Source organism: Gigantopelta aegis, chromosome 2, assembly GCF_016097555.1.
Source record: "Gigantopelta aegis isolate Gae_Host chromosome 2, Gae_host_genome, whole genome shotgun sequence".
NCBI classification, from domain to species: Eukaryota; Metazoa; Mollusca; class Gastropoda; order Neomphalida; family Peltospiridae; genus Gigantopelta; species Gigantopelta aegis.
Genome location: NC_054700.1, coordinates 30,829,390 through 30,856,209, shown reverse-complemented (window position 1 = coordinate 30,856,209; position 26,820 = coordinate 30,829,390). Strand labels below are relative to the sequence as shown.

Below are 26,820 nucleotides of genomic sequence, written 5' to 3'. Positions count from 1 at the left end.
TTCCCAATAAAATCATGTTTCTCTTTCGACCAAGTGTCAAAATAAACGTGTTAGACCTAAACACCGAATAACTGAAACATTTGTTTCTTTCCCTAAAAGGACCTCAATAGTGAATAGACTAATGCCGTAGATTTGTAACTGTTCTAAAGTTGCAACAACGTGACCGTGTACCAGTCTACACAGAGATGTCGATGTTTCAGAGATTCCTCAACTTGGGCAGTGCGACAAAAGAGAAAGAGGAGCCAAAATTAAATCAAGTATTGCCAGTAATTTACGACACAGTTATATAATAGTTCTAACTCAGGGCATTTAACATGTTGAAATGGGCTGTTGAACTTTATGTAAATTAGCAGACGAACGGCGCATCTCTGCAATAATATGGAAGAGGCCTTCATTAGGATGTTTATTTTGTTGGTGGATTTATGCATTTATTTATTTAAAAAAAAAAAAAAAAAAAAAAAAATTAATGTATTTTTGTTCTGGCAAAGTTCCGAATTTCCCCTAGTTGTGTACAATATATATCAGGATTATGGTTATGGTTTGGGTTACAATTATACTGTACTTATGGGGGAACCAGTTTCGGTCATACTATAAGCATTTGATTCTAAAGAATATCAATGTATATAAACAGACAGTTGTTATCCAAATAAATACTTTTTTTTTTAGTATTTCTACACTTCATATGAGTATGAAACTGGCTGCTAAGTAGCTATAGCACAACAAAACCTGACACCTCTATACAAAACGAACCTACGCTGTACTTTCTTGTGGTGATGTAGAACAAAGTGCAGGGCTCGACCTTAGCAGCAGCCCGGGGTATTTTGGCTACCTATTTGTCGCTCGGGCTACCAGATGTCTAAACCCATAGTCCACCAGGCTACTATATATTTTTTTTTTGCACATCCCAGAGTTGCTCCGCAATCAACAAGATGCTTAAACACCTACAACTGTGTCCGGTGTATCGGCGCGTCCGGTGATTCGGCGCACTTGGTATTTTGCTCAAGAAGTTGTCATGTTGTCGGTGTTTTTAACGAATTAAAGTTCAATTCCTTTTTCAATGTTTTATCAAGTATCAACATATTTATTGTCAATTAAAAAAAATTCAGAATTATAAATAATTATATTATAATTTCAAAATAAATCATTCACCTCCTTTCATGTATATAAACGCGAAGTAGGTCAGCCTTATTGATATTAAGAATGTTAAAACCAATCTAAAAACACCTTTTCGGCATTTTTTAAATTATAGTAAACGGTATAATTATTTTTTTTCCGGTTATTTTTATTTAAAATGAAAAGGAATACAAAGATAAATGCAAACAAAACTAAAGTTTTACACCTTGACAGTCATTCCAGTTCACAATTTTCACATTGTTACCAAAATAATAATAATAATAATAATAACAATAAAAGCAAAATAAGATCCATGAGTGTGCATAATCTACCTGAGAAAAATAATCCATGTAAGCATCTTAGCCATGCATGACAATGAACATGTATGCACCTGCAGTACTGTGCCGCTCAAGAAAACGATTCCGAAACTGATCATGAGATGGGTCATGTGTGATCGTTCATTTTCATAGTAATATTTTTAATAAGACAAAACCAAAGAGTACTAAAATAATCCTGGGACAATAGTGTAGCCTTTATGGGCTACAAATTGAGGTCATGGGCGGTTTATAAATAGCAGGGTAACCAATCCACATCTACTGAGCCGAATCACCGGACATGCAACTCGTTTTGGATACAAGGGGGTGTCTACATTTATGTACAATTTTAAAATGTTTATTTACTACAGACATAAAACAGTTTGTAGTGTATCTCAGATTATGCACTGCTTCATTGGTGAGAGACACATTTTATTAAGTAGTTTACAGTGTTCACATAGAAAATGGTCTTTGAATGCTTAGGTGCGCCAATACACCAGACAGCACTGTAAAACTCCACCTAAAACATGTTTAAATAAAAGTAAATGATTTTGCTTTTTTCTCTCTTTTTAATTTTATTAAAATTATGGGGCTACCAATTGTTACTGAGATGAGCTACCAGTAGTGCTGCAACGATAAACCGGTATACCAGTATACCGCGATAATTGATCAGCTCGATACGAACCGCGGTACAGTTTTGCGTATCGCGATTTTTATACGCTATTTTTTTTCCTTGTATTTTATTTGACTTGAAATAGGCAAATAAACAAACAAAAACCACATCATTTTATTAATTGGTGGTGACAGGAAGTGTAACTATCAAGTTAAGCGTAGTCGGCTTACTTGTTGGCATACGAAGTGATAGGTCGGTTATACTTGGTTCTGACTTCTAAACAAAACGTGTTTAATGTCCATTGAAAATAACCAGTTAACGATAATTACAAATAAATGTTTTGTTACTTACACATTATCATTCATTGTTCATTTACGTTGGAATACGGCTACGGCTATCATCTTCAAAGAAATAACCAACAAGTGAGAATCACACTTCGCTGTTTTTCACTGAACTCGGAATACTTCAGCCGATCGTTCAAAATACCTCGGCTAATAACCTCGGCTCTGGTTTGGTCGATCTGCCGAAACATAGCGACTCAATACGTACATTTCCGTGTTAAGTGAATAGTCCAAATGTGACAATTTATAAATAGTTTGACACCGTCACACCGGTGTTCTAGTAGACAAGTATTGTGTTAAAAAATAAAAATATGGCCTAAAACATTTAGCCTGACAGCTGAAACTAATAAAAATCATTAAAAAGTTATGCCTTCTGTTTTCATTAAAAAAAAGACCCAACCCATAAATATTAAATTTAAATATTATATTGCAATACGGTTTCTTATATCGCAATATATCGCAATACGGTTTTGACCGTATCGTTGCACCCCTAGCTACCAGATTTTATAACCTAGTGGCTACTACAGAAAAAAGTTAAAGTCAAGGCCTGTAGTGTGTGTCCACATGACTACTTGGTACTGGTTAACAACATGTAAGTTTAATGTCATGACTGGACTCGAGAATAATCAAACTAAAACTGTGGTATCAGACTCAGAATTTTTATTTTATTTTAGACACAATAGCTTGCGACCATATGGTTGTCTATGATTGCCGAAGTATTACACACAGTCCCCTCTAGCCCTCCCCTACAACATATCAATAAGGGGAGGGCTAGAGGTGACTCGAGCTAGGGATGTGTGTGGATAAGAAATCAGAACTCTTCCAGACAGTTAAATGTTAAAGTTTGTTTTGTTTAACGACAACACCACTGTATTGGCTATTGGATGTCAGAGATTTGGTAATTTTGACATATAGTCTTAGAGAGGAAAGACGCTATATTTTTTTATTAGTAGCTAGGGATCTTTTATATGCACCATCCTACAGGCAGGATAGACATACCACAGCCTTTGATATACCAGTCGTGGTGCATTGGCTGGAACGAGAAATAGCCAAATGGGCCCACTGACGGGGATTGATCCAAAAGCGACTGTGAGCACTTTACCACTGGGCTACATCCCGCCCCTGTCAAAGGTCACATGATTGTATATTTTCTATGTGTGTCAGAGATGTCTTTAAAAACCCCAAACCCAAACAAACTGTACAAGAGTAGCCAATGGTGATGGACTCCAACAAATTGTACAAGAGTAGCCAATGGTGACTGACTCCAAACAAATTGTACAAGAGTAGCAAATGGTGACTGACTCCAAACAAACTCTACAAGAGTAGCAAATGGTGACTGACTTCAAACAAGCTGTACAAGAGTAGCCAATAGTGACTGCCTCCTTTCATTATTTCAACCTTGGAAGTGTCGGGTTTAACATATTGTATTAGACACAGTTTAAAATGTGCTGGGGTTTTGTTAAACAAACATTCCCTTCCTTTTTCTGTGTTGTAGTCGACAGTGGAAGAGTTAAGTGATGGGCAGCCATACAACCCGTATACCGAGATACTAGTTCTACAGGAACACAAAGACATTGTTCGCAGTCTGCTCAAGATTGACAAATACAGGTAAATACAGGTAGCGGGGACAGTAGATTGATAAATACAGGTAATAGGGACAATAGATTGACAAATACAGGTAGTAAGGACAATAGATTGACAAATACAGGTAGTAAGGACAATAGATTGACAAATACAGGTAGTAAGGACAATAGATTGACAAATACAGGTAGTAAGGACAATAGATTGATAAATACAGATAGCAGGGACAATAGATTGATAAATACAGATAGCAGGGACAGTAGATTGATAAATACAGGTAGTGGGGACAGTAGATTGATAAATACAGGTAGTAAGGACAATAGATTGATAAATACAGGTAGTAAGGACAATAGATTAATAAATACAAGTAGCAGGGACAATAGATTGATAAATACAGGTAGTAGAGACAATAGATTGACAAATACAGGTAGCGGGGACAATAGATTGATAAATACAGGTAGCAGGGACAATAGATTGATAAATACAGGTAGCAGGAACAATAGATTGATAAATACAGGTAGTAGGGACAATATATTGATAAATACTGAAAGTCAGTTCATATAATTTTTTCTATGTATTGATTGTTCAATTATTTGAATTTTATTTGCATAACCAAATATTTTACCTCAGACATGCAGTGAAATGAGTTATCTTTTGAACATTTAATTTTTGAAAGTAACAGTTTGGTTCACCACATAAGCAATTGGCAGGTCACGTGATTTTATAGTTGAACGGAGCAGGACGTAACCCAGTAGTAAAGTGCTCACTAGATGTGTGGTTGGTGTGGGATTGATCCGATCGGTCGGTCCATTCGGTTATTTCTCATTCCAGCCAGTGCACCATGACTGATATATCAAAGGCTGTGGTATGTGCTGTCATGTGTCTGATGATGCAAATACCAAATGTTTTACATCCAATAGCCAATAATATAATAAGATTATTATTGTGTAATTATTAGTGTTGCAGGTATTTAATTCAGTTTTAATTGCAGGTGTGTGTCTGTTGCAGATGACTGTAAGGCTGTTATTTGGGACATACATGTATGTAGCATTTTTGTCTGGTGTTTAAAAAATAATATTTAACAGTTTACCTTTTAAAAATATTCAGTATTGTTTATAACATGTTTCTATTATCTAATGCTTTAAAAATTATATTTAGCGTATTAAAATATAATAAGTGTTGTATATAACACATTTCCGTGTAATTAAAAAATATATATTTAACTCTTTCTTTCTTTTTTAGTCCCCCCCCCCCCCCCCATGTTCCCTGTGGTGGTTAAGAAGGACCCACCAAAAGATGTCAGTGTTTTAGGGGGTGCTGGTTAAGAATGACCCACCAAAAGACATCAATGTTTTAGGGGGTGCTGGTTAAGAATGACCCACCAAACAACAGTGTTTTAGGGGGTGCTGATTAAGAATGACCCACCAAACAACATCAGTGTTTTAGGGGTGCTGGTTAAGAATGACCCACCAAAAGACATCAATGTTTTAGGGGGTGCTGGTTAAGAATGACCCACCAAAAGACATCAGTGTTTTAGAGGTTATGCTCCCATGTGAATAATTAATTATTGACAGAATGTTAACCTGAATTGGCTAAACGTGCATGGCATAATTTGGAGTGATAGGTACATCCCTTTATTATATAACATATAGTGAAATATCTTTAAATATCGGTGAAATAAAAGTGTTATCAGTCACTCAGTGACGATAATACATTTTAAAGTGAAAATTTCACTATTTCACTATAAAATGTATTATCGTCACTGAAGAAAGTGTTATCTTTACTGTAAGAAAGCCTGAACTGTCCCAATCTGACCAACCACAAAATTCCTTGTCTCTTGTGACTATTCACATCTTGCTGTCTTATTGTTAGTGTGTTTTAAAACATTTTAAACTTACAATGTTCTGTTTTCACTGACAATGTGTAGTAATTGATAAAAATACCTTCTGTGAGTAAAATATAAGGAAAATAGTAGGAAACAGTTGTACGCCATGTAAAAAGGTGATGAACATTATAAATGTTTGTGTTGTTTGAGTTGTACGCCATGTAAAAAGGTGATGAACATTATAAATGTTTGTGTTGTTTGAGTTGTACGCCGTGTTAGAAGGTGATGAACATTATAAATGTTTGTGTTGTTTGAGTTGTACGCCATGTAAGAAGGTGATGAACATTATAAATGTTTGTGTTGTTTGAGTTGTACGCTGTGTCAGAAAGTGAGGAACATTATAAATGTTTGTGTTGTTTGAGTTGTACGCCGTGTAAGAAGGTGATGAACATTATAAATGTTTGTGTTGTTTGAGTTGTACGCTGTGTCAGAAAGTGAGGAACATTATAAATGTTTGTGTTGTTTGAGTTGTACGCCATGTAAGAAGGTGAGGAACATTATAAATGTTTGTGTTGTTTGAGTTGTACGCTGTGTCAGAAAGTGAGGAACATTATAAATGTTTGTGTTGTTTGAGTTGTATGCCGTGTAAGAAGGTGATGAACATTATAAATGTTTGTGTTGTTTGAGTTGTACGCTGTGTCAGAAAGTGAGGAACATTATAAATGTTTGTGTTGTTTGAGTTGTACGCCATGTAAGAAGGTGATGAACATTATAAATGTTTGTGTTGTTTGAGTTGTACGCCATGTAAGAAGGTGAGGAACATTATAAATGTTTGTGTTGTTTGAGTTGTACGCCGTGTAAGAAGGTGATGAACATTATAAATGTTTGTGTTGTTTGAGTTGTACGCCATGTAAGAAGGTGATGAACATTATAAATGTTTGTGTTGTTTGAGTTGTACGCTGTGTCAGAAAGTGATGAACATTATAAATGTTTGTGTTGTTTGAGTTGTATGCCGTGTAAGAAGGTGATGAACATTATAAATGTTTGTGTTGTTTGAGTTGTACGCTGTGTCAGAAAGTGAGGAACATTATAAATGTTTGTGTTGTTTGAGTTGTACGCCATGTAAGAAGGTGATGCACAACATTATAAATGTTTGTGTTGTTTGAGTTGTACGCTGTGTCAGAAAGTGAGGAACATTATAAATGTTTGTGTTGTTTGAGTTGTACGCCGTGTAAGAAGGTGATGAACATTATAAATGTTTGTGTTGTTTGAGTTGTACGCTGTGTCAGAAAGTGAGGAACATTATAAATGTTTGTGTTGTTTGAGTTGTACGCCATGTAAGAAGGTGATGAACATTATAAATGTTTGTGTTGTTTGAGTTGTACGCCATGTAAGAAGGTGAGGAACATTATAAATGTTTGTGTTGTTTGAGTTGTACGCCGTGTAAGAAGGTGATGAACATTATAAATGTTTGTGTTGTTTGAGTTGTACGCCATGTAAGAAGGTGATGAACATTATAAATGTTTGTGTTGTTTGAGTTGTACGCTGTGTCAGAAAGTGAGGAACATTATAAATGTTTGTGTTGTTTGAGTTGTACGCCATGTAAGAAGGTGATGAACATTATAAATGTTTGTGTTGTTTGAGATGTATGCCATGTAAGAAGGTGAGGAACATTATAAATGTTTGTGTTGTTTGAGTTGTACGCTGTGTCAGAAAGTGAGGAACATTATAAATGTTTGAGTTGTATGCAGTGTAAGGTGAGGAACATTATAAATGTTTGTGTTGTTTGAGTTGTAAGCCATGTCAGAAAGTGAGGAACATTATAAATGTTTGAGTTGTATGCAGTGTAAGGTGAGGAACATTATAAATGTTTGTGTTCTTTGAGTTGGCTGTGAACCCAGTACGTACCAGCCTTATGTCAGATAGCTTAAACATGACGGCTTAACCATGACACCATAGAGGCAGGGCTTCTAAATTTTTTATAAAATCCATTAGCCATGGGATCAGTGATTTTAAACATTTACTAGCGACAATTAAAAATTCACTAGCCCTACTTTACTTTATTAATACAATTTTACTAAATAATAGTAATAATCAGATATATCACCTAAAGAGGGAGATAGAACTTAAAAACACTAACATTGGGGTTGGGGTGGGGGCAGGATATTCATATGTACAAAATAGACTTAGCTGCAACATTTGACCAAAAAAATTTCTCTAGCCATTGGGCATGGCAGTAGTAGTTATTTACTAGCCCAACATTGAATATCACTAGCCATGGGAGTGGGGCTACCATAATCTAGAAGCCCTGTAGAGGTCAGTAATGCTTATTTAAAATAATTTAATTAATTTGTTTTTTCAGATCGGTCAAAGATTAGCTGTTCTTTCTGGCCACACTCATCCAATCACATGCATGCTTTTATTGAAGCCCCAGACTAACGCTGTTGCTGATTGGTTGCTTGTGACTGGATCGTCGGACAAACTAATCAAGGTTTGTTCTTTTAATCCATTTCTTTTCTTCTAAAACAGAGAAGATATTTTATTTGGTTAAGTTTTTAAAATACAACTGAACAATTTTGTATTTATTTAAATGATAGTTATTAAATATATAGATATTAAATATATATGTAAAAATCATATATGTAGTAATGTTTGAGTAATTTGAGAAGATTAGGGTTGTTGTACTTATTGTCACCTATATTACTGTGACATACAAGTCTATAGTAATACAATGTACCACTAAATAGAACACTCGTTTGGCTAAAACTGCCAATCTTCCACATAGCAGTAACACTAAATGAGTGTTCATGAATAAAACATTGGGTGGTTGGGACCACACTGTACAAAATTAATGTAGATATACTTATACAGTAGAAATTTATAAATATATTTCCATGTAATTACAGACTATGACTTGTTTTGTGTTTAGGTTTGGGACATCTCCACTGGGTATTGTCATCAGAGTATTTCTGACCATGCAAGCTCCGTCAGGGTAAGATGTCCGAGTTTTCTTGTGAACATAATGGTGGGATCAGCCTGGATGGTAGAAGAATGTTTAACGATACCACTAGAGCACATTGGTTAATCATCGGCTATAGGATGTAAAGTTTGTTTTGTTTAACGACACCACTAGAGTACATTGGTTAGTCATCGGCTATAGGATGTAAAGTTTGTTTTGTTTAACGACACCACTAGAGTACATTGGTTATTCATCGGCTATAGGATGTAAAGTTTGTTTTGTTTAACATCACTACTAGAGCACATTGGTTAATCATCGGCTATAGGATGTAAAGTTTGTTTTGTTTAACATCACCACTAGAGCACATTGGTTAATCATCCACTATAGGATGTAAAGTTTGTTTTGTTTAACGACACCACTAGAGCACATTGGTTAATCATCAGCTATAGAATGTCAAACATTTAGTAACTGCAACAAATAGTCTTCAGAAAAAAACCCACATTACATTTTCCATAAACAGGACAGCACATACCACAGCCTTTGATATACCAGTTTTGTCACACTGTTTGGGACTGGAAAACCTCAGTGGGTGTACTCAGGATCTAAATCCCACCTCAGTGGTTTAAACTGACTTCTTAGTTGAATACAGGCGGGTTATAGCCAGACCTGTCAACCTTTAGTCAAGAGAAAGCAGGAGGTGTGTGTTGAAAAAGCAGAAGATTTTGTCAAAAAGCAGGAGATTTCTTAAATTCACACAATTTAACCCAAAATTGCAAGATTTAAAAAAAACATTATTACAATAAATTATATGAATACTATATAATGTCATATATACTTCTTAACCTTCTTTTTTTCTTTTTTTTTAAAGTTTAAATATTATTATGATTTAATACATATTTAAAAAAAAAAAAATATTTTATCCAAAAATGTTAAGAACATGAACAAGAAATAAAAAAATTAATTAGTACATTTACGGTATTACATTTACAGCCTTACAGGTTGCGTTACATTATCATTTGTGGTTAGTGTACCTAAGTACCAAAGACAAATTTATATAAATCTTATAAATTAATATTCAGTTTTTACTATAATGAGGAACGGTGGCGTGGTACTTATTTAAAATCATTATAATGATGCAATAAACATTGTATTTTTATTAATCATAAGTAAAACCTCATTACGGACATCGTATGAAATATACCGGAATTATACCCATTTCCGTGAGTAACTTTATGTCAATGTCAAACACAACATTTTTTAATTGTACAAAAATAATTTCGTGAAGAGTACCCTTATAACCAACATTTTACTGCACAAACATACAAAATTAACTGACACAAGTATGTTTATACAGCTAATTGGTCTTTTCGTTGTCTTGCTGTGACATGTGATTTTAACATGCATCGTGTGTATCGCTGTCAACTCGGGAGTCTGGCAGTTCAGATTCGTCATAGTTGCATTATGTAATCCAGTGGGAAGACATTTTACAATTCAGAGGTGTTATTAGAACTAAATTGGATAGTTGTTGTTGTTTTTATGCAACACTGAATGTCAATACACAGCCTGTTGAATTAGCGGCAACACGCTTCGTAGCCATTACGATGACAACAAACATTATAATAATACGTCATTTTATAAACGCCATGTGTTTTTTTAACAATATAAATAGGCTATCCCACAATTCTCACTTCGGCAAAGGTTAAACAGTCAGGACAATTCGGCCTGTTACATTCTCAGAAACCAAAAGTAGTCGACATTTTCCGAATGAGAAAAAAAAGGTAGAGTTACTTCCTTTATGTTATTTTGACAAAAGAGGATCGATTTTTTTTTTATGCTTACAAAAATGTCATTTAACAGGAGAAACTGTCTCCCGCACAGGTGAAAGGAGATTTGATCAAATACCGGGAGACTCCCGCGGAATCCGGGAGGGTTGACAGGTCTGGTTATAGCCCAGTGATAACACAATCACCTTAGGTGCAGTCGTTCTAGGACTGGTCCTCATCGCTGGGCCCACTGGGCAATTTCTCGTTCCAGCCAGTGCTCCACAACTGGTGTAATAGAGGCTGTGGTATATATATTATCTACTCTCTGGGATGCTGCATATAAAAGATCCCTTGCTACTAATAAGAAAGAGTAGCACATTGTGTGGCCTCAGCAGGTTTCCTCTCATTATCTGTGTGGTCCTTAATGATATATCTGAGGCCATGTAAGCGTAATAAAAGTGTGTCGTTAATGAAACATTCCTTCCTTGCTGTCTTCATGGTTCCTTCTGTTGTTTAAACATGTGCTGGCGTGTCTCATATTGCAGTGCTTGGTTTCCCTCACTGAAGATTGTCAGCTGTTTTGTTCAGGAGGAGAAAGTCTCGCAGTCTGGCAGCACGACGGAAGACTCCTCCACGCATACACGCGGGGGGGCGAGGAAGAAGGTAAAGTTGCCATATTATTTACAAATTTTCTTCGCCATTAACTGCTTTTTATAACCCATCCTGAATGTATTCATTTAAATTGGATATAAACAAGCCTGCAAACAATTAAATTTGTCAAATCTGAGAGTAGGACATTTTCTAGTTCAATCAACCAGTAGAAAGGTTCCAGAAAGCCGTGCTAGAAAAAATGTCTAGCACACGTCCCCTGGAGGGTAATGCACCCTTTTCATTGGTTAACTGATCTTGTCATTTAGGAAGTAAACGGCCATTGCTACCTGTTTGTTACGTCATTACATAATCAACGATAGTACTTGACGTCACGTAATATGTAACCCAGCATGCATTCCTTTTAGTGATGTAACATATATCAGCTGAGAAAAGGAGTGATGTCACGGTACAAAAATAAAATGCAGTGAATTTTATAATAATCATACTATAATTATAAGAATCATTGAACTAGAAAATATTTCTGGCTCTCTTCCTTTTGTAGATGGTGTTTCTGACACTGTCTCTTCAGACTTATTTAAAAAAAAAACATATACAAAAGGACTCGTGCCAGAAACTATTAGTCTTTCCCCTAACCACACCGTTTCCCTGGCTTCGTTCCAATGTCTATTACTTACTTACCGTTACTTCAATAAAAGTTCTGAATTTATAAATATTTACAGAATACTAAGTTTATTTTAAGATTCATATCTATTATATAAGCTTTTATATGTGCATTTATTTTCATCTTATAGTACTTGTAATAGGATTATTTTATATCAGTATTAACGTTATATAATAAATTGATATGTACTGTTATTATTATCTATCATTATCAGTATTAACGTTATATAATAAATTGATATGTATTGTTATTATTTTATATCATTATCAGTATTAACGTTATATAATAAATTGATATGTATTGTTATTATTATCTATCATTATCAGTATTAATGTTATATAATAAATTGATATGTACTGTTATTATTATCTATCATTATCAGTATTAACGTTATATAATAAATTGATATGTATTATTATTATTATTTTTAACATATGTTATGTGTATTGATGCTACAGTAATGGTATTGTGTGGAGTTAATAGTATTTGATGTTACTGTAAACATGTTGTATTTTCTCATTTTATAGATATTTCGTTTATGATTGTCATACAGAACGAGAGAGTTGTCACAGCTGCTGACAAGATTATTGGTAGGTTTATTTCGAAACACAGAAAGCATGCTCTTTTTTTCACCATTAACTTTATGCTCAAATAGTCATTTTTGGCATATCTAATCTGTTTTGGTTACAGATCCAAAAATATAAAAGGTTCAAAATTTGGCAACTGGGGTACGTGGCAATGCTATCTCACAAGTTCATTGCTTAGAGTATCTCACTATTTGTAGTTGTTTCAGTTGTGTATTCTGTAATCAGTTACTGTGTATTTGTTTCAGTTGTGTACTCTGTAATCAGTTGCTGTGTGTTTGTTTTAGTTGTGTATTCTGTAATCAGTTGCTGTGTATTTGTTTCAGTTGTGTATTCTGTAATCAGTTACTGTGTATTTGTTTTAGTTGTGTATTCTGTAATCAGTTACTGTGTGTTTGTTTCAGTTGTGTATTCTGTAATCAGTTACTGTGTATTTGTTTTAGTTGTGTACTCTGTAATCAGTTACTGTGTGTTTGTTTTAGTTGTGTATTCTGTAATCAGTTACTGTGTATATGTTTCAGTTGTGTATTCTGTAATCAGTTACTGTGTGTTTGTTTCAGTTGTGTATTCTGTAATCAGTTACTGTGTATTTGTTTTAGTTGTGTACTCTGTAATCAGTTACTGTGTTTGTTTCAGTTGTGTATTCTGTAATCAGTTACTGTGTATTTGTTTCAGTTGTGTATTCTGTAATCACTTACTGTGTGTTTGTTTTAGTTGTGTATTCTGTAATCACTTACTGTGTGTTTGTTTTAGTTGTGTACTGTGTAATCAGTTACTATGTGTTTGTTTCAGTTGTGTACTCTGTAATCAGTTACTGTGTATTTGTTTCATTTGTGTATTCTGTAATCAGTTACTGGGTATTTGTTTCAGTTCTGTATTCTGTAATCAGTTACTGGGTGTTTGTTTCAGTTGTGTATTCTGTAATCAGTTACTGTGTGTTTGTTTTAGTTGTGTATTCTGTAATCGCTTACTGTGTGTTTGTTTCAGTTGTGTACTCTGTAATCAGTTACTATGTGTTTGTTTTAGTTGTGTATTCTGTAATCAGTTACTGTGTGTGTTTGTTTCAGTTGTGTATTCTGTAATCAGTTACTATGTGTTTGTTTCAGTTGTGTATTCTGTAATCATTTACTGGGTATTTGTTTCAGTTGTGTATTCTGTAATCAGTTACTGTGTATTTGTTTCAGTTGTGTATTCTGTAATCAGTTACTGGGTATTTGTTTCAGTTGTGTATTCTGTAATCAGTTGCTGTGTGTTTGTTTCAGTTGTGTATTCTGTAATCACTTACTGTGTTTGTTTCAGTTGTGTATTGTATAATCAGTTACTGTGTGTTTGTTTTAGTTGTGTATTGTATAATCAGTTACTATGTGTTTGTTTCAGTTGTGTACACTGTAATCAGTTACTGTGTGTTTGTTTCAGTTGTGTATTCTGTAGTCAGTTACTGTGTGTTTGTTTCAGTTGTGTACTCTGTAATCAGTTACTGTGTGTTTGTTTCAGTTGTGTACTCTGTAATCAGTTGCTGTGTATTTGTTTCAGTTGTGTACTCTGTAATCAGTTGCTGTGTGTTTGTTTCAGTTGTGTACTCTGTAATCAGTTACTGTGTATTTGTTTCAGTTGTGTACTCTGTAATCAGTTGCTGTGTGTTTGTTTCAGTTGTGTATTCTGTAATCACTTACTGTGTATTTGTTTCAGTTGTGTATTCTGTAATCAGTTGCTGTGTGTTTGTTTCAGTTGTGTACTCTGTAATCACACCCGAGGATGGAGGAGAACCAGATGATAAGAAAATCCGCCTTGTGAAGAAACTTCCACCCCATCGCGAAGCCATCCACAGCCTCATCAACATATCTGGTAGGAAACTGGCTTTTATTGACTTTTGTTAATAGATCTGATACACTAGGTCATTTCATTAACATATCACATTTCACAAAACTTCCACAGGCTCATCAACACCATCACATGGTCATCTACAGCCTCACCATCTTATCAGGTATAGAATTGATCAGTAGAGCTGATATAATCAAAAATGTCCAATCCATTGTGATGTCATCCACAGCTTCATCATCATATCATGTATAGAATTGGTCAGTAGAGCTGATATGATTTTTAAAAATGTCCATTCCATCGCATGGTCATCCACAGCCTCATCATCGTATCAGGTATAGAATTGGTCAGTAGAGCTGATATGATTTAAAAAATGTCCACTCCATCGCAAGGTCATCCACAGCCTTATCATTGTATCAGGTATAGAATTGGTCAGTAGGGCTGATATGATAAAAAAAAACACCCACTCCATCACAAGTTCATCCACAATCTTGTTGTCATATCAGGTATAGAATTGGCTTAGTAGATCAGGCACTCTATGAAACGTCCATCCCATCATGAAGTCATCCACAATCTCATTAATAGATCAGGTATAAAATTAGATCTTTCTGTCATTTGTTAGTAGAACTGATATCAAATACTTCACCCCATCACGAGGTCATCCATTCTCTCATCGACATTCCAGGTAATAAAATTGGTTAGTAGAGCTGATATGATAAAAAAACCTCCCACTCCATCATGAGGTAATACAAAACCTGATGTGACATGAATCAGTGTCATTACATGTTCAAGTGATCTTTGACCCCAACTGTGAATGTTTTAAAACTATTCTATCAGTTTAATGCTAGCAGTGTTTTTATTGGTTAACAACAAACATTATTATTTCAATCTTTTTTTATTTTATTTCACCGTAACAAAGTAAAAAGGGTAGATACAGGTATTACGTGGCCAGTGGCAGCATAGATTGAAGGAAGGAAGAAAATGTTTTATTTAACGACACACTCAACACATTTTAATTATGGTTATATGGCATCGGACATATGGTTAAGGATCACATAGATATTGAGAGAGGAAACCCGCTGTTGCCACTTCATGGGTTTCTCTTTTCGATTAGCAGCAAGGGATCTTTTATATGCACCATCCCACAGACAGGGTAGTACATACCACGGCCTTTGATATACCAGTCGTGGTGCACTGGCTGGAGTCAGAAATAGTGCAATGGGCCCACTGACGGGATCAATCCCAAACGGACTGTGCATCAAGTGAGCGCTTTACCACTGAACTACGCCTTGCCCCTGGTTTAGATGGTGTCAGCTTTTGCATTTAACTTGATGTTGAAGTTTTCGGGTTAGCTCCATTTCTCATAGGTCAACTTGGCTTGTGATTGCATCTTTGGATGTTCTTCACAATCTATGTGTGGAAAACATTAAATAAAAATTGTAATTGATTTTTTATTAAATGGATATTGTTTTTTAAATATGCATTGAGATGAACATCTATGGATGTGACTGTCAGTGACATTAAATAAGTTTACGGTAGGTGAGACATTTAATTGTGTGGAATTCTTCTTTCTTCAGAGTCTTGTTTTGCCAGTGGGTCTATTGATGGAACAATCATCTTGTGGACGACCCAGAACCTCATTCCAGCCAAGTATTTCAACACCGTCACAGAGTACGTTGGAGATGCAAAGCTCTACCCGTACTCCATACAGAGCATGTTCTGTGCACAAGAAGTAGGTACCCGTACACCATACAAAGCATGTTTTGTACGCAAGAAGTAGGTACCCATATGCCATAAAGAGCATGTTGTGTGCTTAAGAAGTAGGTACCCGTACTCCATACAGAGCATATTCTGTGCACAAGAAGTAGGTACCCGTACTCCATACAGAGCATGTTCTGTGCACAAGAAGTAGGTACCTGTACACCATACAAAGCATGTTCTGTACGCAAGAAGTAGGTCCCCAGTACACCATACAAAGCATGTTCTGTACGCAAGAAGTAGATACCCATACGCCATACAGAGCATGTTCTATGCACAAGAAGTAGGTACCTGTATGCCATACAGAGCATGTTCTGTGAACAAAAAGTAGGTACCCATAAACCATACACATCATATTCTGTGCACAAGAAGTAGGTACCCGTACTCCATACAGAGCATGTTCTGTGCACAAGAAGTAGGTACCCGTACACCATACAGAGCATGTTCTGTATGCTAGAAGTAGGTGTATAGGTTCCATTTTCCAAAACATTTACATAACTGATAATGTTAACATTTATAAAACAAAGATTATACAATATACCCATAATGAATAGTCTGTATTCATACAATTGGATATGGTCCATAGTTAAAATGTACTCCATACAGAACATGTTGTGTCAATTCACCCCGACAAAAACATGCAGCAACTCACATTTAATGTAGGTAGAAGAATTTGTTGTTGTTGGAAGTGTCCCCTGTTTTCAGAAGTACCTGTTTGCCACCATTGGATCTGGATTTTGTGTCTTTGACGTATCCGTTGGTCAAGAGAGGCTGATGGTAAAAAAGCTTGCAGCTCATTACTCCAAGATACTGCACATTGGATTTGCTTGTGATGGGTTCGTATTAGTCGTAGCTTGTACATACTGGTCTGTATTAGTTGTAGAATGTACATACTCACTGGTCCATATTAGTCAAAGCATGTACATACTCACTGGTCCGTATCAGTCGTAGCATACATGTACATACTCACTGGTCCGTATTAGTCAGAGCATGTACATACTCACTGGTCCGTATTAGTCGTAGCATGTACATACTCACTGGTCCGTATTAGTCATAGCATGTACATACTCACTGGTCCGTATTAGTCGTAGCATGTACATACTCACTGGTCCATATTAGTCATAGCATGTACATACTGGTCTCCGTATTAGTCGTAGCATGTACATACTCACTGGTCCGTATTAGTCCGAGCATGTACACACTCACTGGTCCGTATTAGTCAGAGCATGTACATACTCACTGGTCCGTATTAGTCAGAGCATGTACACACTCACTGGTTCGTATTAGTCGTAGCATGTACCACTCACTGGTTCGTATTAGTCGTAGCATGTACATACTTACTGGTTCGTATTAGTCGTAGCATGTACACACTCACTGGTTCGTATTAGTCAGAGCATGTACTTACTCACTGGTCCGTATTAGTCAGAGCATGTACATACTCACTGGTTCGTATTAGTCAGAGCATGTACATACTCACTGGTCCGTATTAGTCGTAGCATGTACATACTCACTGGACCGTATTAATCGTAGCATGTACATACTCACTGGTTCGTATTAGTCAGAGCATGTACATACTCACTGGTTCGTATTAGTCAGAGCATGTACATACTCACTGGTTCGTATTAGTCAGAGCATGTACATACTCACTGGTCTGTATAAGTCAGAGCATGTACATACTCACTGGACCGTATTAGTCGTAGCATGTACATACTCACTGGTCCGTATTAGTCGTAGCATGTACATACTCACTGGTCCATATTAGTCGTAGCATGTACATACTGGTCTCCGTATTAGTCGTAGCATGTACATACTCACTGGTCCGTATTAGTCCGAGCATGTACACACTCACTGGTCCGTATTAGTCAGAGCATGTACATACTCACTGGTCCGTATTAATCAGAGCATGTACACACTCACTAGTTCGTATTAGTCAGAGCATGTACACACTCACTGGTTCGTATTAGTCGTAGCATGTACATACTTACTGGTCCGTATTAGTCAGAGCATGTACATACTCACTGGTCCGTATTAGTCGTAGCATGTACATACTCACTGGACCGTATTAATCGTAGCATGTACATACTCACTGGTTCGTATTAGTCAGAGTATGTACATACTCACTGGTTCGTATTAGTCAGAGCATGTACATACTCACTGGTTCGTATTAGTCAGAGCATGTACATACTCACTGGTCTGTATAAGTCAGAGCATGTACATACTCACTGGACCGTATTAGTCGTAGCATGTACATACTCACTGGTCCGTATTAGTCAGAGCATGTACATATTCACTGGTCCGTATTAGTCGTAGCATGTACATACTCACTGGTCCGTATTAGTCAGAGCATGTAAATACTCGCTGGTCCGTATTAGTCAGAGCATGTACATACTCACTGGTCCGTATTAGTCAGAGCATGTACATACTCACTGGTCCGTATTAGTTGTGGGGCGGGACATAGCCCAGTGGTAAAGCGTTTGCTTGATATGCGGTCGGTGTGGGATTGATCCCCATTGGTGGGCCCATTGGACTATTTCTCGCTCCAGCCAGTGCACTAAAACTGGTATATCAAAGGCTGTGGTATGTGTTATCCTGTCTGTGGGATGGTGCATATAAAAGATCCCTGCTGCTAATCAAAAAGAGTAGCCCATGAAGTGGCGACAGCGGGTTTCCTCTCTCAATATCTGTGTGGTCCTTAACCATATGTCCGACTTCATATAACCGTAAAATAAAAAATGTGTTGAGTATATTGTATTTGTATTTTTGATTATTTTAATTATTAAATTTTAAAAACTAGAACAAGATTAATAATAAATATTACGGCATGAATTAAAACATTATTTTTTATTTTTTTTATTAATGCTATTACTTTTTGAACACCAAAACAATTTATAGTTGGTGATACATACAGAATACTACATGTGGCTGTTTGATACCAATTTTGTTATAACAGTTTGTTTCTATGGATGAAAATGTAATATTCTGTTCTATATCCACACAAAACAAGTTTAAAATTGTAAAAAACCCATTTCCAACTTGTATCTGTAGTGTCACTGAATGGTTTGGATTTGACCACTAGGTCATAATCATGGAGCAGCCAATGAAATGTCTTTAATATTGACCACCAACATCTATTGTATCACTGTTTAATACCATAACTCTCTCACAGTGTTCTCTCTAATGGCAGTATAAGAAATGGTATTCAGTAGAATTCTTGATATTCTGGCCAGTTTAATCACTGGATATGGATCTATTTGCAGTGCCTACCTGGTGACGTGTTCTGAAGATGGTTCTATTAGATTGTGGGGCAAAACTCCAATCAGTGATGATTCTGGTAGTTCCGACAGAGATATTTGTACTCTTGGACCAATGGAGCGGTTTACAGGACTCAGGTCTGTATTCTGGTAGTTCCGACAGAGATATTTGTACTCTTGGACCAATGGAGCGGTTTACAGGACTCAGGTCTGTATTCTGGTAGTTCCGACAGAGATATTTGTACTCTTGGACCAATGGAGCGGTGTACAGGACTCAGGTCTGTATTCTGGTAGTTCCGACAGAGATATTTGTACTCTTGGACCAATGGAGCGGTGTACAGGAATCAGGTCTGTATTCTGGTAGCTCCGACAGACATATTTGTACTCTTGGACCGACAGAATAATTTACGCAATCCGAGGTCTGTATTTTGGCAACTTTGACAGAAATATTTGTACTCTAAGACCACTGGAACCCATGGAGTGGTTTATGGTACTCAGGTTTGTACTTGGGTAGCTTTAACAGATATTTGTACGCTGGAATCCATGGAGTGGTTTATGGGATTCCAATTTGTATTCTGGTAGCTCTAACACTCTTCTTTCACTTCTAGACAAAAATCCTTCAAGTTAAAATGTGCCGAGTTGTTGTTAATCTCTCTTCCTTGCATTGTTCGGTGTCTTTACAGTTTACATGAGGAGGAGGAGAACTCTGTTAACATGCCCATATAGCACTAGAGTTTCAGGCATGTCCACTATGAGAGACCAACCTCTGGGTATGCCAGTGACCGAGTCCAGGGGTAGAAGTCTATTAACATGCCCATATAGCACTAGAGTTTCAGGCATGTCCACTATGAGAGACCAACCTCTGGGTATGCCAGTGACCGAGTCCAGGGGTAGAACTCTGTTAACATGCCCATATAGCACTAGAGTATCGGGCATGTCCACTATGAGAGACCAACCTCTGGGTATGCCAGTGACCGAGTCCAGGGGTAGAACTGTTAACATGCCCATATAGCACTAGAGTATCGGGCATGTCCACTATGGGCCCAACCTCTGGGTATGCCAGTGACCGAGTCCAGGGGTAGAACTGTTAACATGCCCATATAGCACTAGAGTATCGGGCATGTCCACTATGAGAGACCAACCTCTGGGTATGCCAGTGACCGAGTCCAGGGGTAGAACTCTATTAACATGCCCATATAGCACTAGAGTTTCAGGCATGTCCACTATGAGAGACCAACCTCTGGGTATGCCAGTGACTGAATCCAGGGGTAGAACTGTTAACATGCCCATATAGCACTAGAGTTTCAGGCATGTCCACTATGAGAGACCAACCTCTGGGTATGCCAGTGACCGAGTCCAGGTCGGAATTGACACACGGATGAATTCCAAACACTGTAATACTGCTGCTTTAATTAGTAGATGTTAATTCTGTTTCAGAGGAGACCAGCTGAGACAGTGTTGCCATAGCGACAACCTGCTGGAGCCATCTCTACTTGGAGAATGCACCGCTCACTCGGGCTCAGTGCAGGTGAAACTGTTAAAGGGACATTTCTGAGTTTCCTGCAATTTTTAAGATGTTATCGATTAACAAAAACGTTTTAACGATTGTAATTACATATCAAATATATTTTTCTGCATAAAATATTAGTGGCTATATATTAAACGTGTTTCTGGTCGTTCTAATATTTGTACTACGTTAAATTTCATTTTATTTCCTAAAATATAATTTTTACAGTTTACAGTAATATGTAAGTTTAATCGTAGAAATATTTTATTAGTCGGAAACATCTTACAATGCAGCAAACTCGGGAATGTCCCTTTAATGATATATATACTTGAAGCATCTTTTTCACGGTTTACAGTAATATGTAAGTTTAATCGTAGAAATATTTTATTAGTCGGAAACATCTTACAATGCAGCAAACTCGGGAATGTCCCTTTAATGATATATATACTTGAAGCATCTTTTTCACGGTTTACTGTAATATGTAAGTTTAATCGTAGAAATATTTTATTAGTTGGAAACATCTTACAATGCAGCAAACTCGGGAATGTCCCTTTAATGATATATATACTTGAAGCATCTTTTTCACAGTTTACAGTAATATATAAGTTTAATCGTAGAAATATTTTATTAGTTGGAAACATCTTACAATGCAGCAAACTCGGGAATGTCCCTTTAATGATATATACACATGTATACTCGAAGCATCTTTTTCACGGTTTACAGTAATATGTAAGTTTAATCGTAGAAATATTTTATTAGTTGGAAACATCTTACAATGCAGCAAACTCGGGAATGTCCCTTTAATGATATATATATACTTGAAGCATCTTTTTCACGGTTTACAGTAATATGTAAGTTTAATCGTAGAAATATGTTATTGGTCGTAAACATCTTACAATGCAGCAAACTCGGGAATGTCCCTTTAATGATATATATACTTGAAGCATCTTTTTCACGGTTTACAGTAATATGTAAGTTTAATCGTAGAAATATTTTATTAGTCGGAAACATCTTACAATGCAGCAAACTCGGGAATGTCCCTTTAATGATATATATACTTGAAGCATCTTTTTCACGGTTTACAGTAATATGTAAGTTTAATCGTAGAAATATTTTATTAGTCGGAAACATCTTACAATGCAGCAAACTCGGGAATGTCCCTTTAATGATATATATACTTGAAGCATCTTTTTCACGGTTTACAGTAATATGTAAGTTTAATCGTAGAAATATTTTATTAGTCGGAAACATCTTACAATGCAGCAAACTCGGGAATGTCCCTTTAATGATATATATACTTGAAGCATCTTTTTCACGGTTTACAGTAATATGTAAGTTTAATTGTAGAAATATTTTATTAGTCGGAAACATCTTACAATGCAGCAAACTCGGGAATGTCCCTTTAATGATATATATACTTGAAGCATCTTTTTCACGGTTTACAGTAATACGTAAGTTTAATCGTATAAATATTTTATTAGTCGGAAACATCTTACAATGCAGCAAATTCGGGAATGTCCCTTTAATGATATATATACTTGAAGCATCTTTTTCACGGTTTACAGTAATATGTAAGTTTAATCGTATATATATTTTATTAGTTGGAAACATCTTACAATGCAGCAAACTCAGGAATGTCCCTTTAATGATATATATACTTGAAGCATCTTCAAAGTGACAGACCTTTGCTTTTAAACGCTGCAACAAGTTTTACAAGTCGCTATGTAGAAGTTTTATACCATGTTATACAGTAGCAAGTTATACATTAGTTGATTATTACCATAATCTACCTCAAGTTATACATTAGTAGTGATCTAGAGGGACATATACCATGTTAACAACTCTACCTCAAATTATACTCCTGCCTTTAATTACGGATACCATTTTATACCACATTTTGTCCAGATAGAAATCGTGATCTAGAGAGACATATACCATGTTATACAGTACCTCATTATACATTAGTCGATCTAGAGGGACATATACCATGTTATACAGAGTCTACCTCAAGTTATACATTGGTCGGTGATCTAGAGAGACATATACCATGTTATACAGAATCTACCTCAAGTTATACATTGGTCGGTGATCTAGAGGGACATATACCATGTTATACAGAGTCTACCTCAAGTTATACATTAGTCGGTGATCTAGAGGGACATATACCATGTTATACAGTCTACCTCAAGTTATACATTAGTCAGTGATCTAGAGGGACATATACCATGTTATACAGTCTACCTCAAGTTATACATTAGTCGGTGATCTAGAGGGACATATACCATGTTATACAGTCTACCTCAAGTTATACATTAGTCGGTGATCTAGAGGGACATATACCATGTTATACAGTACCTCAAGTTATACATTAGTCGGTGATCTAGAGGGACATATACCATGTTATACAGTCTACCTCAAGTTATACATTAGTCGGTGATCTAGAGGGACATATACCATGTTATACAGTCTACCTCAAGTTATACATTAGTCGGTGATCTAGAGGGACATATACCATGTTATACAGTCTACCTCAAGTCTACCTCAAGTTATACATTACCTCAAGTTATACATTAGTCGGTGATCTAGAGGGACATATACCATGTTATACAGTCTACCTCAAGTTATACATTAGTCGGTGATCTAGAGGGACATATACCATGTTATACAGTCTACCTCAAGTTATACATTAGTCGGTGATCTAGAGGGACATATACCATGTTATACAGTCTACCTCAAGTTATACATTAGTCGGTGATCTAGAGGGACATATACCATGTTATACAGTACCTCAAGTTATACATTAGTCGGTGATCTAGAGGGACATATACCATGTTATACAGTCTACCTCAAGTTATACATTAGTCGGTGATCTAGAGGGACATATACCATGTTATACAGTCTACCTCAAGTTATACATTAGTCGGTGATCTAGAGGGACATATACCATGTTATACAGTCTACCTCAAGTTATACATTAGTCGGTGATCTAGAGGGACATATACCATGTTATACAGTACCTCAAGTTATACATTAACATATACCATGTTATACAGTACCTCAAGTTATACATTAGTCGGTGATCTAGAGGGACATATACCATGTTATACAGTACCTCAAGTTATACATTAGTCGGTGATCTAGAGGGACATATACCATGTTATACAGTCTACCTCAAGTTATACATTAGTCGGTGATCTAGAGGGACATATACCATGTTATACCGTACCTCAAGTTATACATTAGTCGGTGATCTAGAGAGACATATACCATGTTATACAGTCTACCTCAAGTTATACATTAGTCGGTGATCTAGAGGGACATATACCATGTTATACAGTACCTCAAGTTATACATTAGTCAGTGATCTAGAGGGACATATACCATGTTATACAGTACCTCAAGTTATACATTAGTCGGTGATCTAGAGGGACATATACCATGTTATACAGTCTACCTCAAGTTATACATTAGTCGGTGATCTAGAGGGACATATACCATGTTATACAGTACCTCAAGTTATACATTAGTCGGTGATCTAGAGGGACATATACCATGTTATACCGTACCTCAAGTTGTACATTAGTCGGTGATCTAGAGGGACATATACCATGTTATACAGTACCTCAAGTTATACATTAGTCGGTGATCTAGAGGGACATATACCATGTTATACAGTACCTCAAGTTATACATTAGTCGGTGATCTAGAGAGACATATACCATGTTATACAGTCTACCTCAAGTTATACATTAGTCGGTGATCTAGAGGGACATATACCATGTTATACAGTACCTCAAGTTATACATTAGTCGGTGATCTAGAGGGACATATACCATGTTATACAGTCTACCTCAAGTTATACATTAGTCGGTGATCTAGAGGGACACATACCATGTTATACAGTCTACCTCAAGTTATACATTAGTCGGTGATCTAGAGGGACACATACCATGTTATACAGTCTACCTCAAGTTATACATTAGTCAGTGATCTAGAGGGACACATACCATGTTATACAGTCTACCTCAAGTTATACATTAGTCGGTGATCTAGAGGGACATATACCATGTTATACAGTCTACCTCAAGTTATACATTAGTCGGTGATCTAGAGGGACATATACCAGTCTACCTCAAGTTATACATTAGTCAGTGATCTAGAGGGACATACCGGTATACCATATTATACAGTCTACCTCAAGTTATACATTAGTTGGTGATCTAGAGAAACATATACCATGATATACAGAATCTACCTCAAGTTATACATTTTATTTATTTTATGACAGATGTTCCTCGACTTTGATCATGAAGGTTTGGTGTCATGTGGTGGAGATAATCTTCTTATTGTTTGGAAGGTGGGTCATATGTTTAATAATTTTATTTATTTATTAGTCCACAACTGTGTCAGCTGGAGGGGACTATAGGTTTTGTCTCCATTTGTCTGTCTGTCTGTCCATCTGTACGTCTGTTCCATACATAACTTCTTCGATATTTTTTTGCAATTATTCAAAATATTGAACTTAAATTATGTGCATAGCTTTATCAAGTTTGCCTTTTTATGATAATTTATCCATTTTTGACAGAGTTATGGCCATTAAAGTTACAAGATATGAACATTTGTTGGGCACAGTATGGGACATTTGTAAATTTATTTGTAGGCTACTCTCAGAAAGATTGTTACTGTGTCACTATATAAACTAGCTACTGTATAATATGTATATGTAAATTTATTTTACAAAAACATTACATATATTGCAATCTGTTGTTTATGTATCTGTTGTTTATGGTCTTGTGTTTGCAGAATGCTGAAATGCAAAAGATCCAAAGAAACCAGAAAGTTCAAGAAATTCTTTTTTCAAGAGATGGAATTGTGTGACACACTTTCGTCATTTTGGGGCATGTGCAATACTGTATTATTGCCCATATGGTTAAAATATCTTGGTACATATCAACGTGATGCGTCCCACTATAACGTCAAGCGTGACATAACGCTTCGAGATGTCATCGATTGATGCACTACAACGCAACAGTAATATCAACCAAACGAGTTAAGTGATATGAATTAAGATCAATTATGGGTAATAAATAGGATATTAAACTTGCTACCATTTCGTATCATGTTTATGCCTCTTGTGAAATAATTTTTATTTTCACTCGCTAAAGTTTGTGACAACTGAAAATTATATTACTCAGAACATAAACATGATACGAAATGGAAGCTTGTTTAACTCGTATAATAACAACCTTGTTAAAAAGGACACCTTGTTACATTTTTATAAAGGGCTCATTCCACTTAGGCTACAACCATTTAAATGAGTCCAATTTAATTGAAATGACATTGGTGGTGTTGGGCACCACCTAAAGGGTAATATATGTAGGGAATAACTGGTTACTGTCTTAAGATATCGGCTTTATCTTGTGAAGGTTAGAATGGCGAACGCAGCGAGGCTCTGCCAAGCTATATATGCCATTCAACCTGAGCAGGATAAAGCCGATATCTTAAGACTGTAACCAGTTATTTCTTTTATTTTACAATCCTACATGGATAGTTGGAAAATCATTATTTATTCCATTTTTGTGTATGCAAATAAAGTATCGTCAACCTAGCAAGGCTTTTGCTGTATGACGTCATACAAGATACATGACGTCAATCTTTGTAAGACGCTAGCTACATTCTCTCACATTCAAAAAGCGTTTCTTAACTCTTAATTCATAAATAAATATACAAGTTTTTTAATGTTATCCCAAAACTAAAAGTTATTTGTACTTACTGTACTTAAAACAAATGATTTAAAGAGTCGAGTCAGGCTTTTGTCACGTGACCTATATTTTTGATCAGTGACCGAAAATATAGATATTTATCTAGTGATCATATCTTGCCAATGTATACAGTGATTGCAGGATAGAAAACAATATAGTGGTTATCTCCCCAGACTACACTCGACTATTGAGAGATTTGTTGCAACTATAGATTGCAGTGAAGTAAATCATAAAACACTGTCCACCATATTAACATAAATGCAAAATGGTGGACAACACAAATTTTCCTGGGTGAATTACACACATAAGTGATCATAACTAGTTCATATTTTGTGCTTCAGAGTGTTATCAAACTAAA

At 36.0% G+C, this 26,820-nt stretch overlaps 1 protein-coding gene across 2 annotated transcripts; it reads left to right on the top strand.

The window, feature by feature from the left end:
- On the top strand, positions 1–26,190 carry LOC121383675 (WD repeat-containing protein 41-like). 2 transcript variants are annotated; one of them, XM_041513778.1, is made up of 14 exons: positions 1–257; positions 3,877–3,989; positions 4,954–5,002; positions 8,150–8,278; positions 8,717–8,779; positions 11,055–11,172; positions 12,310–12,372; positions 14,095–14,211; positions 15,762–15,916; positions 16,648–16,778; positions 19,200–19,331; positions 20,631–20,721; positions 24,989–25,057; positions 25,504–26,190. In XM_041513778.1, the coding sequence occupies exons 1-14, from the start codon at positions 186–188 to the stop codon at positions 25,576–25,578; spliced, it is 1,377 nt and encodes a 458-aa protein (XP_041369712.1). In that variant the 5' UTR covers positions 1–185; the 3' UTR covers positions 25,579–26,190. The 2 variants fall into 2 exon arrangements, with proteins under 2 accessions (XP_041369712.1, XP_041369705.1); XM_041513771.1 differs by having other exon boundaries at positions 1–266.
- Positions 26,191–26,820: the final 630 nt, after the last annotated feature.

Excerpts from the sequence above, each read along its gene's own strand:
- LOC121383675 (XM_041513771.1), top strand. The coding sequence starts at position 186 with ATGTCGATGTTTCAGAGATTCCTCAACTTGGGCAGTGCGACAAAAGAG. Across the intron at positions 11,173-12,309 it reads GCGGGGGGGCGAGGAAGAAG|ATATTTCGTTTATGATTGTC; the intron begins GTAAAGTTGCCA and ends CTCATTTTATAG. Across the intron at positions 25,058-25,503 it reads ATCTTCTTATTGTTTGGAAG|AATGCTGAAATGCAAAAGAT; the intron begins GTGGGTCATATG and ends TTGTGTTTGCAG.